This window comes from Phalacrocorax carbo, chromosome 1 (assembly GCF_963921805.1).
Source record: "Phalacrocorax carbo chromosome 1, bPhaCar2.1, whole genome shotgun sequence".
Taxonomy (NCBI): Eukaryota; Metazoa; Chordata; class Aves; order Suliformes; family Phalacrocoracidae; genus Phalacrocorax; species Phalacrocorax carbo.
The window spans coordinates 40792614-40808443 of NC_087513.1; the positions used below are offsets into that span (position 1 = coordinate 40792614).

At 36.5% G+C, this 15830-nt stretch overlaps 1 protein-coding gene across 7 annotated transcripts in view; it reads right to left on the minus strand.

Moving 5' to 3' along the window:
* Positions 1–15830, minus strand: part of ZFC3H1 (zinc finger C3H1-type containing) — a 44092-nt gene that overhangs the window by 25794 nt on the left and 2468 nt on the right. For 4 of the 7 annotated variants that reach the window (XR_010372641.1, XR_010372642.1, XM_064449635.1 and 1 more), the window contains exons 2-11: positions 13327–13746; positions 10286–10347; positions 9833–10031; positions 9399–9625; positions 7640–7763; positions 5897–5994; positions 4779–4982; positions 3917–4081; positions 676–813; positions 147–265 (exon numbers count right to left, since the gene is read on the minus strand). Coding sequence is in view for 5 of the 7 variants with exons in the window: in XM_064449635.1 (XP_064305705.1) it covers positions 147–265; positions 676–813; positions 3917–4081; positions 4779–4982; positions 5897–5994; positions 7640–7763; positions 9399–9625; positions 9833–10031; positions 10286–10347; positions 13327–13746 (1756 nt within the window). In the remaining 2 variants the exon portion in view is untranslated. The remainder of the gene's footprint in view (positions 1–146; positions 266–675; positions 814–3916; positions 4082–4778; positions 4983–5896; positions 5995–7639; positions 7764–9398; positions 9626–9832; positions 10032–10285; positions 10348–13326; positions 13747–15830) is intronic. The other 3 variants (XM_064449625.1, XM_064449618.1, XM_064449608.1) reach the window with 3 other exon arrangements.

A 15830-nucleotide genomic window follows, 5' to 3' on the forward strand; every position in this document is an offset into this window, starting at 1 on the left:
TTGTCTTACTAAAAATTGCGTGGGAGGGAAACCTGAAGATAATGGCAATGTTTTCAAACTCGGATTTTACTTCCAGTTACAAAAATAGACTAGTAAAGGACTACAAAGAATATACATTTTACATTAACAATTCAACTCAGCTGTACCTGGCAATCTCTTCTTTTAAGAGTCTGTATTCTATCTTCTTATCTTCTGGTAGAGCCTCCGGGGTTCTCATTGGATCATTTTCTTTTTCTGATTTTGGAGGGGCTTTGATTTTTGAGGCCTGTTACAACAAGGTTCAAGTCAATACTAGTTATACTAGTTTAAAATACAGCTATTAACTGGTATTTTTAAGAGGCATTTCAGCACAAACTTGAAGCTGTTCAAGGCTAATAACATCTTCTAAGCCAGTATTTTTTGCTAGTAATTAAAGATGCATTGAATTCTAATTGAAAAAATGAAACCAAAATATATTACAAATTCTGTCTTCAAGATGCCCATCTTAACCAAAAAATCCTTTTAATTAGCTTGTCCAATCCAAATTACAATCTAACAGTCCAGACAGGAGTGATGTACTCACTCTTGCCATTTCTGATGTAATCCAGTATTTCTTGACCCAATTCTGAAGTTTAAATTCCATATATAAAGCAAAGTCATTACAAAATAAACCTATTAAATGCTGATAGTGTTTACCTCAACATTTCTCCTTGCTTCTTTTATCATAGATTCTAGTCCTCCAAACACACTGTTAGTTGCGTTAGATGGCTCTCCATCAGACTCACTATCATCCGAATCATTTAATGTAACCACAACAGACTTGTGTTTTGGAAGCTGCGGGGAGATCAAAAAAAGTTTTATAGCAAGCAGAAAAAGTTAGAGGCAGGTACAACTGAGCACATATTTACTGGATAAGAAAAAGGAGGTTAACTCCTTTTGTTATCATGGCACACCTATTTCACCTTGTAAGAAAAAAAACCCTAAGCATTTGTGCATCTCTACCACAAGACAGAGATACTATACCCATTCTTGATACTGTAAGATGAAAGGTACTCCAACATTTGCAGCCTATTCCCAAGTATCTGCAGCATCTCAATGGTCATAGCATCTGATCATCAAACCTTTCACTTCTATACTTCATTAATTATTCCAATTGTAATGGAAACTATCATCTGCCATTTGCAAGCTTTCTTTTTTTAATTATCAAGTCTACATTAGAAATGCTGTGGCAGACATACCATAACTCCCTCATCTTTCTGCCACACAGTTGTGATGTCTCTTGTCCCAGTTATACCTAGCTGCCCTTACAGTCAGCTGCTCAGGCAGTTAAGTTGGCAGATCACCAACAGTACATAAAGAACAAATGAAACAAGATTAGTCACTTTTTGCCAACATCACGAAGTGAAACAGTTCACTGAAGATCAGGTGACTGCCAATTCCAGCACAAAGATAGATGCAGAAACAAGCAGACAATTTAGATTAACGTCAAATGCTCTGGTGTTACAGCCTGAAAAGAAACAACTTAGTTCATATTTCCAGGACTGCTCTTCCCATCTCTCACTGTAGGTCTGGACAATTACAGTTATACATGTAACCTTTACCTCAGTACAGGACCTCTTCAAAGTTCTAGGTGTATTTTGAAGTACACACCCCACAAAAAACCCTACTACTTAAAGTGAAAAATACCCAATTTCCACAATTGTTTCTCTTTTATATCCTCTTTCTGGATGGTTCTTACAATAAGGATCATATCTACTACTTCTGAATGTATTACAGCTGCATCATTTTTGTACCACCATAGCACAGGTAGGTGAAATTCCAATTTGTACTGGTGCAAGAGAACAGACCAAGGCACTGCTCCTCTCCTCACAAATACTCTCTGGCTGCAGCTCCATGGAAACTTGATCAGGCAAGGCACCCCATCCGTCTCCTTACCTGCAGTTACCCAATACACCCCCTTCCCTACCACTGGCTCTTGATATTGAAAGGCTAAAGCTGCCAAGCTGCTTTTGGCACAGTTGTGTAGGGTAAACTGTCTCTGCCTTCCCCATTTTCCTTCTGGGGGAAAAGCTGATAGTGAGGAGGGTCAAAGTCAGCTGTTTTTTCCTGCTGTTTTTCAAAGTCAGGTGTTTTTTCCCAGGTGTTATTTTTTGATATGGTTCAGGAAAATGTTTAACGATGGGTAAAGTAACACCAGTCACCCCACTGCCTTCAGTAAGATTAGCTTCTGCTGCAGGGCAACCACGGCCTCAGCTGTAATGCAGGATCTCTCCAAAATGTTCCAAGACGTACTTTTGATCAGTGGTGAACAGACCCCTGAGTGTCCATGTCTACTTTGAAAAAGGGTTACAAGATGTCACTGAAAAAGCAAACCGACATCTGTAGGCTACTTCACTACGCCAAGGTCCTCAACTCCACAGAAGACATCCCAAGGTTTGTAAATTAAAAACCTCTTCTGAAATACAGTAAAGCATAGTCAAATATTTAAAAGCTACCAAGCCTCCAAAGCTATGAAGTTGAACTTCAAAACCTTGAAGAATTTGTGTCTTCTGTTCCTTTGTGATTTTTTAATGTCTGGATATATCAAACAATGCTAACAGAAAAAACAATCAGCTTTTAAGTTCAAAATTAAATTATCATTAGTTCACTTTCATTAGGCTCCAGTAAGACATACCAAATACTAAAAAATTTTAAAAAGTCATAAGCACTCAGTTCAAATTGTTTCTACAAGTTTAAACTAACAGGAGCAATTGATACTGTTTTCACATTAGATTGTTTTCACCTAGGACAGAAATACCTTGTGACTAGTCACCTGTGAACATTATCTGGCCATAAGTTCTTTAAAACACACACCTATTTATATGTAAGTATTCTATATCCCATCCTATTTAAGAAAATTAATGAATGCTAAATGCTTCATTTCTAATATAATTTATGTTAAAAAAGACACTAGCCAAGCTAACTGATTTAAAAACAAGGTATTAATCTGTCAGCTTTAACTAAGCTAACAATAATTAGCAATTGGCACCGGGTTTCAGTTGCAGGTTAACATTTGCATAATACCTTTCAACAGCACAGCTGATAAGAGACATGCATTATATAATTAAGACAAACCAACAACTTCATAGTAACATGTGTTCTCCCTTCATTAACTGTTGTTGCAGAAATAAGTCTCAGGGCAATAGAATATGTGGCAATTTAAGATTTCTTCCAGAACAGTTTGAGTATTTAAACATAAGAACACTTAAAAACATAAGTAAACATGAAATAATTACAGAATGGATGTAAGCATGCCCAAATTGAACAATTACTCTAGTAATATCTGGAATTTAAAGTCGATTGAGAGGATGGGTATGAAAACAAAATCCACCTTAAGCTTAAGAGCACAGTGCTAGCTATGTTGCTCACACACTGTTCACTGAAAAAATGCAACTCTCCCTAGAAGGAAAAGTACTTTTTCCCCCACCAACGTCAGTTTTTCTAACCAGTTTAGCATGTTGAATAAGTTAAGCAACATGTCTGATGCTCCAGACCTCAGTTTAAAAAGAAGGGAGACACCATTTGGCCAGGAGCAGAAGAAAGAGCAAGAGCACCTCTTTTTGGGCAACAGTGACTAGATTAGCTCAGCTACCATTGGACAGCACCCTTCAGTCTGGGCTAATCTGGAGAAGAAATTAATTTAGCTATATTTATGGTGTCTTTCAGTTCAGATGAGTGCTGGTGTGTTTTGATGCTCTCTTAAACTGTACATTCTTACTTTGGCATCAAATTCTTTTTAGAAGAGCGGACAGATTATCAAAGTTACTAATAATTCAAATGTTTAATTGAAGCTCCATCGTTCTGTGCTGTATCACTAGAAAACCTTAAGATTGCTGTTCCTTGAACTGAGGACAACTTCAAGTCATAGTCTTAATAGAAAGCACCAATATTTCCTTACTGTGATCACTGCTCTTGGAGGCCTCGGTACTCTAATAAACTTTGTATTTTGTACCCGTGGCTGAGACACAGTATTAATACTGACAGCAGACAGATTGCTTCTTGGCACAGACTGCAAATTATCTGGAACAGGAGGGGAAGGTGGACCACTGTTACTTGAAGTTTCCTAACAAAATGAAAAAAAAAATACAATCATAAAAATATACACTATACACAGCTATTTTAAAAGACATAAGCATAAATGAGATTGCTCCGTGCATGTCTTGGAACTGTGATTTAGGCAGACTATCCAAACATTTAGACAAATCTTGCAATTCTGCAATAATGTCAAAAAGGCACATAAGAACATGCCCATTATTCACAGGTCAAATGCAAAAGATCTGTGGCCTTTTAATGAGGTCAAAAACAATCTGAGTTATCAAAACAACAAACTCTGCTTCTCACTCAAAAAAAAACAAAACAACAAAAACCCAAAGCAGTTAACCTCTACTAACTCCTTTTGCTAGAAGGCTGAAATAAAGTGTCTTGTTTTCTAGCTGACAGCTGATAAATAATGAACTTTTTTGCAGAAAATAAAATCCCTATTCCCCTGAACGTACTCAGTTTTCACTATCTTTAAGCTTCATAATTCCTTCAGAAATAAAAAATAAGCTGCAGTTTACAATTCAAAGGGTGTTCTGGAGTGGCTTTTGTTCCAGTTTCTTTTGGGGGTGAGACGGTGATGGAAATTCAGAGATTTATTTTTTTTTAAAGTCATCTGAAAGGCAGCATAAAAAAGCCTGTAATCCTTACTTAGCAGGTCACATTTAAGTTTTGGTCAAGATTGCCATCTAGAGGTTTACATTCAAAAACCAATGGAGTACCTCAGATCTGAAAGCTCGTTTGTTAGCTAGAGACTTGAGTAATTCTTCTCGTAAGAGCATCTCCTCTTCTTCTTCCTCATCGGCAAATGGAGGTTTTGGTGGCTGTTCAGGTTCTTCAGGCGGAAGAGGCGGAAGAGGTGGAGGTGGCTCAAGAGAAACACAAGAAATACCCTCCACGTAAAGCTGGCTCAAAGATGGTACAGGCTGAGATAAAAACAAAAACAAGGGTTTGAATACTACTGTACGATTGTTCAGCAAAGGTTGAGACCTAAATGATTTCATGGTTTAAAACTAATCCAAACTGCAGTGGATTTAAGTGACTGTCAAAGGCTGCTGCTAGATTGTAATTCTGTGATTACTCAAAGATGATAATGGGAAAAAGGTTACATTTGGATAGTAAAGTAGCGCAGACACACGAACTAAATGTAAATGAGAATTCAGAACTGGATATAGTCTAGTCGTAGAAGTATGGCTGACCAGATAGGTTCACACTGCTTGAAAACACAGTCCTTAAACAGTCTTATGAATTTGTCTTGGCTATCAAAATTACAATTTCCCATAGTCAAAAATTCAGAAGCTGTCATGGCAGGGAATGGCAACTTTCTACTGCTTTACTAAGAAAGGCAACAATCATTCAGTGAAGAAAAGTGGTGGGGGAAAAAACACATTAATTCAACTTCCATGTTTGAAAGGAGGACTGTAATGAGCTACATTTTTGGTTGGTTCCCCCCCCAGGTAACAAGTCAGAGAATAAGTATATACATGGCCTAGAGATAAGAGGCAAAACTGCCGCACTAATAATTCCAATTCATTATTTTCCCTTGTGTGCTTGAGGCAATTTTCACTTTCTATTATGAAACAGCTCTAACAATGAAGGGAAAATTTTGGTTCAATAGGGAGAACTTCCATTAAACAGGAATTGGATCAGCCAAAAAATAGCTGAAATAAAGTATCTATAAAAAGGAACCACAAGTCTATCAGATAGTTCAAGGGAATCACCAAATAGAGAACTGTATAAAAACAATCTAAAATTTAATCCTAACTTTAGCATTAGAAATAAGATACAAAATGAGAACTATCAACATTTATGAAAACACACTCCTTTCAAGGTTACTTACTGGAATTGGAGGTGGTAGTGGCAAGGAAATTGGTGGTACTGGAGGTGGAAAATATCCTATTGGACACTCAAAGAAAGGAGGCTGCACTGGAGAAGAAGCTGTAATTAAAAATTACTGAGTGTAAGAAATCTGGCAGATAACTATTAAACATTAACTCATGCTTATGCTTCAACTGATTTCATGCAGCAGAAGGAGGAGACAAATATTTTTACTACACACCAATTTGAAAGGTAACACCAGACACAGCACAATGCATCTGTTTCTACATATATGTATATTAAAAGAGTAGTTACATATCTTTTTTCTATTCTATATATGAAATGCAAGTACAGCCAAGCAGTACCACTGAGGTAATGATTCGGCCCTCATATTTGATTTAATTTGCAAGAATATAACTTCTTCAACTAGGTATCCCAACACAGAGGCTCCTGATGACTGGCTACCAAAAATACAATAAAAACTGGGACAGAAGCAGACCAAATGCACAGCTGATACTGAATTGTGAAACATAAAACTAGAGCTTGAGATGCTTCATCAAGAGAAGATTGATGTAGCTTACATGTCCAAAACAGCAGGTGTAGTGTTTTAGCAGACTAATGTACATGGAAGGCTGACAAGAAAGGAGAAAAAAAAAAAAGGGAAAAGAAAGAAAAAATATGGAAGATGAAAAGCAAGAGAATAAAAATGGCCAATGAAGTAGTATGCTTAATGAAGCTTTCTCAACACTCCACATGTTCAGGTGGAATAAGGAAACCTGAATACCTTAAATGCAGCTCAAACTCAGAGTCAATAACTGATTTAGGTTGGAAGAGACCTCTGGAAGATATATGCCCCAGTACAGGTGCTCCAAACAGGGCTGCCCCCAATGTCAGGTGGCTATGGTACTTGTCCAATCAAGTTCCAAGTATATTTGAGGATGGAGGTTCCACAACATTTCCAGTTAATCTGTTGTAGTGTTTGACCATCCTCTGTGAAAGTTTTCCCTTATATCTAAGCAGAATTTATTTTGTTACAATTTAAGTGTTGTCCCTCGTCCTTCAGTTGCACATTCTATCTTAACCGCCCATGAAGTAGTTGGAAGACAGCAGCAAAAGCCTTCCTTAGCCTCCTCTTCTCAACACAAACTCAGCTTTCCCAGTTTCCTTCCACAAATCAAGTGCTCCAGTCCCCAATGAACTTTAAGAAAAACAAGCCTGAAACAGTTTCCCCTAGTCAAGAGGGTCCTTTGCTAGACTTCTAGCACATCACTATCTTCCTCCTCCTGTGAAACCAGAGAACTGAGGCAGTCTCAGTGTTTAGCAGCCCCCTCCAACCACCTGCCTGTTTTAGCCACAATGCTTGCTACAACCCAGGCTGCAGTTTGCCTTTATTACCCAAAGCCATGCTGACTCACATTTTACTTAATGTCCATTGAGACCCCAAGGCCCTTTTTTGCAAAGCTGCTGTCTATCCAGTCAACAACCTGGGGTCCTTACTTGCTACACAGCTGCTTGGGAATGTAAAAGAATAAACTCTACTCTACTGCAATGAAAACAGTATAGCTTTGAAGACCTTCAAAGTACCACTACAGCAGAGATGGAAAGAGTCAGCATTAAAACAAGACAGAATTACTTCACCTTAAAACATTAGTTCTATGACTGACATCTCAAAAAAACAGACTTTCCTTCTAAAAAAAGATAGCTTGTTTCCTACTTTAACTACTTTTACCAATCACCATATAAGAAAACTGTAAATAAGTCTTACCTGGAGAGTTAGTTTCACTATCTGTATCCATAGCAACTTCATCATAATTATCATACTGATATATGCCTCCTGCACTATCTGTAGACTGCTTATCCAAAGACCATCTCAAGTCCGTATCTGAAGACTAAACACACACAGAAAAGGTGTATTTTACTTAGCTGGTCTTATGTTAATTCTTTTAAAGCAAACCAGTTAAGAGTAAGTTTTAGAAACAGGCCCTTATAATTTTCTTATAGCTTTTAAATACCATTTACTTAGCCTCTACAAAAAGAACAAACTGAAGATTACCTTATAATCAAGTCCATTACAGGCAGTGACTTGACAAATTAACATGCAATTTTAAAACTGGATCTCTTGAGGGAGGGGGTTGGGGGTATGTCATGATACACAGATGCAATTTTAAAATACCTATTAGGTCATTATGTATCTGGTAAATTGCCACACATATATTTCTGAAACACTGAAGGAGAATTAAATGCTTTATTACTTCTGTTAATCTGTCATGGCAATTACCAAGAGTACTTGAACTACCTTTGTTAGAAACAACACAAAATTGCACAATGATCATCTTCACTATGACAGAGGTTGTGTGTTTAGGTGAAACATGTTCTGATTGTTTCAAGACTGACGGCTCAGGTGGAGGATCCTTTTGTTGTCCCAGAAGGAGCCACACACCACACTGAACTATGCCCAGAGACTGTCAACTAATAAATCAGATCGTTTAAAGAATGCCTAACACTATACGGATGCCAATGTTCAGTAAGCACTGAAAATATGCAGAACAGCTAAGTATGACTTCTTAGACTCCTCAATTTATATCTTTCAGAGCCATACAGTAGACATTTTGGTAGTTTTTAGAACTTCTACTGTGTAGAGTTAAACACTTTTAGCCTCAATTTTCCACTCATAAGTGGGACTATTCTACAGCATGACCTCAAAAAGGGAGTCCCAATTCCCTTAGTTGCAGTTTCATTTCTCCTTACAGCATCAGTAGCTCCAAGCACTTGAAGCATCTAGCTGCAGCAGCTCTACTGCTTCCATGATGAAAGAAAGAATGCTGAAGAAACACTGCCATTTTTAATGCAACATACCAATGTTTTAGAGACAGAACATTAGTGATTCAAGTGCCTCTTGCTAATCTCAGGATGAGAGAACAAAGACAACCTACAAGTTGCCGCATGATGACCACTGCAGTAACTTTATTCCTTCATAAATTTGACACAATTCTGTCACCCTGTAATGAGGCTGAAGTAATTAATTATCTTTTGTTTCTGTGCATATTTTGTACCTTGACAAATTAAAAATACTACAGAAGAAATCAAACCGCAAATTATATTTTGGAAGAGGCAGGCTACTGAAGTGATACAGACACAAAAAGTTTGAAAATGTGGAGACAAAACTGCCATATAAGAGAAGAAAGCTTGGTTTATGGGTTTGTGTTAAATTACAAAGACTGCTCTTTGATTACAACATTCAAAATATTTTCAGGAGGAAAATGCTTTACCACTGACTTGCAAATGTACAGCTCATACAAAGCTGATCTTACCAAACCTAAAGGGAACGACTGTCTAGAATGGGATTAAAACACTGTAAACACTGAAATACTTTCAGATTTTTGTTATTGTTGTTGTTGGAGGGGGAGTGAGTGTTGGAGGGGAGGGGTCAGGGAGGGACAGGATGTAGAACCAGGAGGGGCAAGACAGAAATCACTCATTAATCCTAAATATAACACCTGAACACCATATAACAAATTTGTTACCCTGCTTCTCGATCTTCTCTTTCCTCCAACTAGCTTCATAAATCGATTGTACTGCTCTTCTTGGTTTGAGAGGTCCCTAATTTTCCTGATTTCTTCCTCTCTCTTTCTTCTCTCCTCTTCCTCTTCTTGTTTCCTCTGGTCTTCCTCTTTCTGACGCCTGTCTAGCTCCTTTTGCTGCTGCATCTTCTTTGATGTCTTCGTCTGCTGTTTCCTCAAAGCTTGCTTGGCTTTAAATAAAAAGATATGGGATTAACTCCATCTCACCTGAATAATCTAGTATTAGGGGGAAACATTGAAGAGCTCTGAGTAGATATATGGGGTTTTAGAAGGATTAACGGCTCATTGCCCAACGTTTCACATAAGAAAAAAAACATAGTATGTTATTTCAGAGGTCATGCCATTGATAGCCACTGCAGTAACATTAAACTTATTACCTGTAGTGCTAGTTTTTTTTGTTGAATGTGCTTTTGTACTGGCTTTGACTTTCTGTGTTACACTTTTCGTTTTTGTTAATTTCTCCTTGCTTTCCTTCATCACCTGTTGTTCTTTTTGCTGCCATTTTTTACTAGCAGACTGAAGTGCAAGAAGCCTAAGTTGCAATTCAGACATCTCCTCCTCATCATCAAGCAGCTTCTTAAGAAGAAAAGAGAAGAACGGATACGTCAAGAAACATCATTTAATAACTAAATATGTTTTGAAAACGTCTTTTGAAGTCTGTCCCAAAGTTTTTACCAAGAGAGTTTAAAAATCCTGCTGTACTGGTAAGTGTAATTCCTTAAGAATGGACTGTTTTCTATTACTGAAACATTTCTGGATTGTAATTTGGAAAAAGCCATCAGAGTAACATAATACAATTATGCCTCGTCTACAGAGGAATACTTTCTTACCTTTTCAGATGTAACGTCTGAACTGCTAAGCTTTCGCACTGTTTGCTCTTTGTCTTCTGTACCTTCCAGAAGAAAAATACCGTATTTTTGAGCAAGCTGTTTCTCACGAGAGCAAGCTACATTACAACGATGTGCAGAATTTAATCCATAAACATATTTTATCAGTATCATTGGTACATAGCGTAAAACAGAATAGCCGTTTTATGTATAAGATCACATTAACAAACATTAATATAAACTCGGCATATCTGATGAAATCCACATCATCATGATGCCATACGCCTAAGGCAAGATTTGTCATTTTTCAATAATTCTCTGTCTTAAGGTTGACACATACTTCAGCAAGAAGCAGAGAAAAACAGATTTAGAGACAAGAGGAAAAGACGACTTCTTGCCATCTGTTTTATGCTACCATCTCATATCAGCTGCTGTCCTGAGCATCTCAAATTCCACTGGCAGCTATTTTGAGGAACTGGTCAGTCTTTTGCAGAATTAAATATAAAGGCCCAAAGCTCCAATAAGAACATGCTTGCTCCATTTCATGCCAAAGGAAAATAGGAAAGCATTATCCTACGGAAATGAATAGTAAATAGAAATGCTTTCCTGCTAAACATTAAAGTGTTGACATACTAATTTGTTAGACCGCCCAAAAGCCATACATCCATCTGATTATTATAGTGTACATGTAGACATATTAACATATATTTTATATGTAATATACATAATGCTGTGTATTACATGTACTATTACATTATTTAGTGATTATAACTATTAATATAATTGATAGCAAAATTATAATTGTAATGGTATAATTTATATATAACCGCACATAACATATATATAATCATCTGCATCAGAGGAAGGAAATAAACATTTAGAGAGAAGCTTGGAGATCTTCTCCTATATTAGCATTTCTCCAAAGAGATATTATATTTTCTACCAATTTGAATTGTGGAAGGAATAAGTTTGCACCCCACACACCTTTTACTCTTCCTAACATTTTATGAAAAGGCACATTCAGAAAGGTACTGTTTACGAAGACCTTATACCTGAACAAAAATCACATGTAGCAAATGGTGAAGGTCTTCCTGCTTGCACATGCATGCATTTTTTTAAAAGCACACATGCAAAAGGCAAAAAAATATCTAATACACATGCATATTCTAAAAGAAAGTTCCAGTAAGTTATTACACTAAGCAAAGATCCTAACCATTCAGTTGACAGAATGGAAGTAGGGAGACAAAGATGGAACAGTAGTTTGTGATGCAGAAATACAGGGACATACTACTAACTAAAACATTCTTTCAAACCAGAAGGGAACAACACAGGCAGAACAGACTAATGGGCAATAAGGGAAGGAAACCAGGTAATACTGTAAAGCCTCTGTCAAAAGTCAAACCACAGAGAATTAATTCTGGAAAGAGACACAAACTTCCCTGAGTTTTTAAACAAGTTCTCCAACTTGAACAGGTCTAGAGAAACATCCATACACCATTTAAAAATAAGTATTATGAAAAAATGAATTTTTCTCATTTCCTGATATATGCATAATCAATTAGCACACGTTCACTTGGTACACATGAATCTTCAATTACTCAGATCAGCTGGGTTATTCTACTTTGGAAGCTTGTATTACATTGTCATAAACAGTCACTCACACAAGAATGATCTGAAGTTAGACAAATTATGTTATACATGAGTTGCGTGCAAAAATTAAGACATTCTTAATGTGTGTACTATAGCTTCTATTTTCAAACTGTATTTTCAACTTCAGTGCTTCTAAGTTTTGAAGTTGGATTATGGGTTTTTTTGAGACTGTTTTGCTTTTTGAATAGCTCATTTACTCCTGCCTTGCTATATTCTCTTCCTGCCGGCTACTGTTTTATGGTCAAGATCTGTAGATCTTCCTCATGTCTCCCATTAAAAACTACATTACCTCATAAAGAATAAGGGAACCCATTTTCTTCTTTTTTCTTTTTTTATTAATGGGAGAGACAAGGGGAAAAAATACCTAGAATGAGGTGGTTTGACTACTAATTATCAGTTTTCTTTTTCTGTTTCGTCTTCTAAATTCTTATTCTGAAGTTACGTATAAATTATTCTGACTTTCAGTGCTCTAGTTCTATCTCTATTAATATTCCTACTAATTCTCACCTGTATTCTTAATCCATCCATTTACTACTTTGTCTCTTCCCACTCAAATTGATAGTTTACACACACTGGCAAATTAGCTAACATAAGATGACAAGTGACATCCACAAGCACACCCTCAACCACAGCAAACACTTATTAGAACTAGATGAAGCTTCAGAACAGGAAGGTTAAGCTAGCTGCTTTATTTTGCTGCAGACTTGTAAGCTCAAGGACTTTTACCACAGGTCAGCTGGACACAGTAACTTGTTTCTCACTAACTGTTTCAGGCATCTGAGCAATTACGCTCTTTGCCCTGCAGTCCAGAACTACCTGGACAAGATACTGATTCTACCCTTCAGCTACATTTCTTCTACAAATACTTTCTACTTCTGGCCCATGATTTCTCCTTTATTTGTGCATATCAAGAATGACTAAAATAATTCTGGCGAAAATCTCATAAAGGCTTGCCACACTGAAGAAAACACATAACAAAGATGAAATGCAGAAAGAGAGGTCTCTAAATGTTATCTTTTCCGCTAAAAAAAATTTGCTTTTGCAAAGAAGAACAAGGGAAAAACAGAAGGAAAACTTTCAATGAAAGTCGATGATTTCTGCAGTGAACAGCAATTAAAACCTTCAAGTCTTGTCCTTGTGCTTTCTGCCAAACTATCAGTCTAAGAAACACATTAGTTAAAAAAAGCAAAAACATGCTTCCAAGCATGTTTACATAATTCAAGGAATTACATAAAACAGGATTTAAGTACCTTAACTCTATAGCTTAAAACATTTAACATTAATTAAAATTAGTATTTTAATTAAAAGTAAAATTTTCCCCAACACCTAAGAAATACTATAGATAATGGCATGCAAAAAGAACTTTACAAGCTAAAACAACTTCACGTATTTACCTTGGCTGGATTCTGTGACTTCAGATTTTTGTGATGATTGTTTCGTTCCCTCTTTGCCTTTTTTTAATCTGCTCCTCTCAGCTGGAGTAGGCAGTTTTTGTCTGAGAGGTTTCAGTTCAAATGCCTGAAAGGCTATAACCGGATTTTTCTCCTCAGGAGATACTTCTTTTATAGCATCTGTTGTAATACTGTCATTTTCTACAGTTATTTGGTCCTCAGTGTCCACTGCTTTATCATCATCTTCTTGTTCATTTTCTTCCCTGTTGCTCAAAGCCAGTCTTTCATCTTTATTAATGTATTCGAGCTCTAATTGTATCTGCTTATATTTCAAGAGCAGATCCTCAAAACTTTCTTCCACAGAGTTTTCATTTTTAGAAGAGTAGCTCTGCTTTCTAGATGGGGACCTTCCAAAAGTTTTGGCTGAATTACTGGTCAAGAAAACTAAGACAAGAATATGTATAACCTTAAAACTGAAAGCTGAATTATGACAAACAGAACTTAAGATCACTCTCACAGATTTTATCTTAATTTTACACTAAGGCTAGCTTGAAAAATATCCCTTATAAATGAGAAGCATGCAAAAGATGTATTATTATATATTGACAGATTAAACATTTTATCAAACGAACGATTTAAAATATCCTGCTTATGACAAGAATCTCATTAATTGCTGAGAATTCTTGTCTCTTGCTCACACCATCCTCCCAGAAACAACAGCTGTAATGCTGAGAAGGTTCCCTCCCTATCACATAGGGTAAATCAGATTTCCAGAGTTCATAACTCAAGTATTGACTCCCCATCTGACATTCGGAAAAAGGTTACATGTGTTCTTACTCATTTTATCCTTCCATAAAATGCTAAGTATAGCCACAGCACAATTACACACTGCACTAACTGTACACCAACAAATGAGGTAAAGCACAGGATAATCAACAACTGAAGGAAATAAAAAAGTGGCTAAAGACTTGCTATCAGAACATTCAAAAAAAAAAAACCACACTATAAAAGGACTAGGAATTACTAATTGCTCAGAAAAGGTTGCATGCCCAAGGGACATATTTTCTTGACAACATGTTGTCCAAGGCATGCAATGGAAATATTCTTAGGCAACTGTACCCAGAATAAAAGTTCTCACTATTAGATGTTTGCTTCCTCTTACCTTAACCCGACACTTGAAAGCTAAACTATCCTGTAAAATAGTCATGCTCGAGGGGAATTTTTTTAGGATAGCAAGTCAGGTTTGACTCATTTGACTTTCAGTATCAACCCCGCTGTGATAACAGCTGACTCACACCCAGTTATGTGAAATGCTTTTTCATCAACGTAATCTCTTAAAACAATAAATGGAGTAAAACTAACAGCTAAAATAGGTGCCCTGTGAATGCAGACATACTGAATCCCGAGGAAGATAACTTTATTTGTCTTCTGCTCAGAACATGCATCAACAACTTGGATGGTTCACTATGTTGACTTCTAACATAAGTATGAAGAATCTTGGTATGTATCCTACAAAAACAACTTCTGTAATATCAGGAAATTTTTTGCTATACGATGCTTTAAGGTTAGCACAAAAAGCAGAAACTAGTAAAGATAAGCTACATAAATCTGGAAGGCAATCAAATGATCTATAAACACCCTGAAAATGCTAAGATTATGTAGCAAACAGATTTGCGAGATTAAACTTCCAAAACATTTCTACTTCCAAAATACAACTACAGTAGTGATTTTGAGAGTCACGGGAAAGTCTAAAGCTAATTAAGTCATTTAACATAATTTATAAAAATAAGTCTAACTATTATTCTATATTTAAATACTTCAGTAGGTTCTGGAGTCATCTAGAATTGGGTAACAAGGACAAAGTTTTGAACTGTTTTTTGTTCTCAGGATAATACAGTATTAATCAGAAATTCTGTGCTTCACATATGTAGAAATTTTTTTATGTGATTCTACACATAGAATGCAAGACTACATGGAGTGCTATGAAAGGCAGACAGGCACATATACATTAAACCAACAGTTATTCTTCAATTGACTCAAAAGAAACTTGATCCTACAACCAAAAAAAAAAAGACATCAACTGAAGAAACCGGGGGGGTTGGAAGTGAAGAAAAATATACATTGTGAAGAGTTCAGAATTCTACAGAAATTCACATTTCGGTCCCATATTTCAGATGCAGAATTCCACAATTCTCTATGCAAGAATTTCTGCAGAAAACTATCCAACAGCTTCATGTTTAAGTTGCTAGGAATTAAAAGAGAAAAGCCAATTAAAAGCTAATAGCCAAGGTAGCAAGAATTCCTGAAGTGCTCCACAATGTCATTTACTCCATTTATACATGCACTTCTAAAAAGTATTGTGTAAAGTATAGTTCCAAGGATAAAGAAGAAAAAAAAGACATCACTCTTAGCAGACACATAAACATTTCACTTTCCTGGGGGAATTCCAAATACCACTCCAGGCCACAAGCCTCCTTGTACCAGTTGATGTGAAGGTCTCTTCTGAA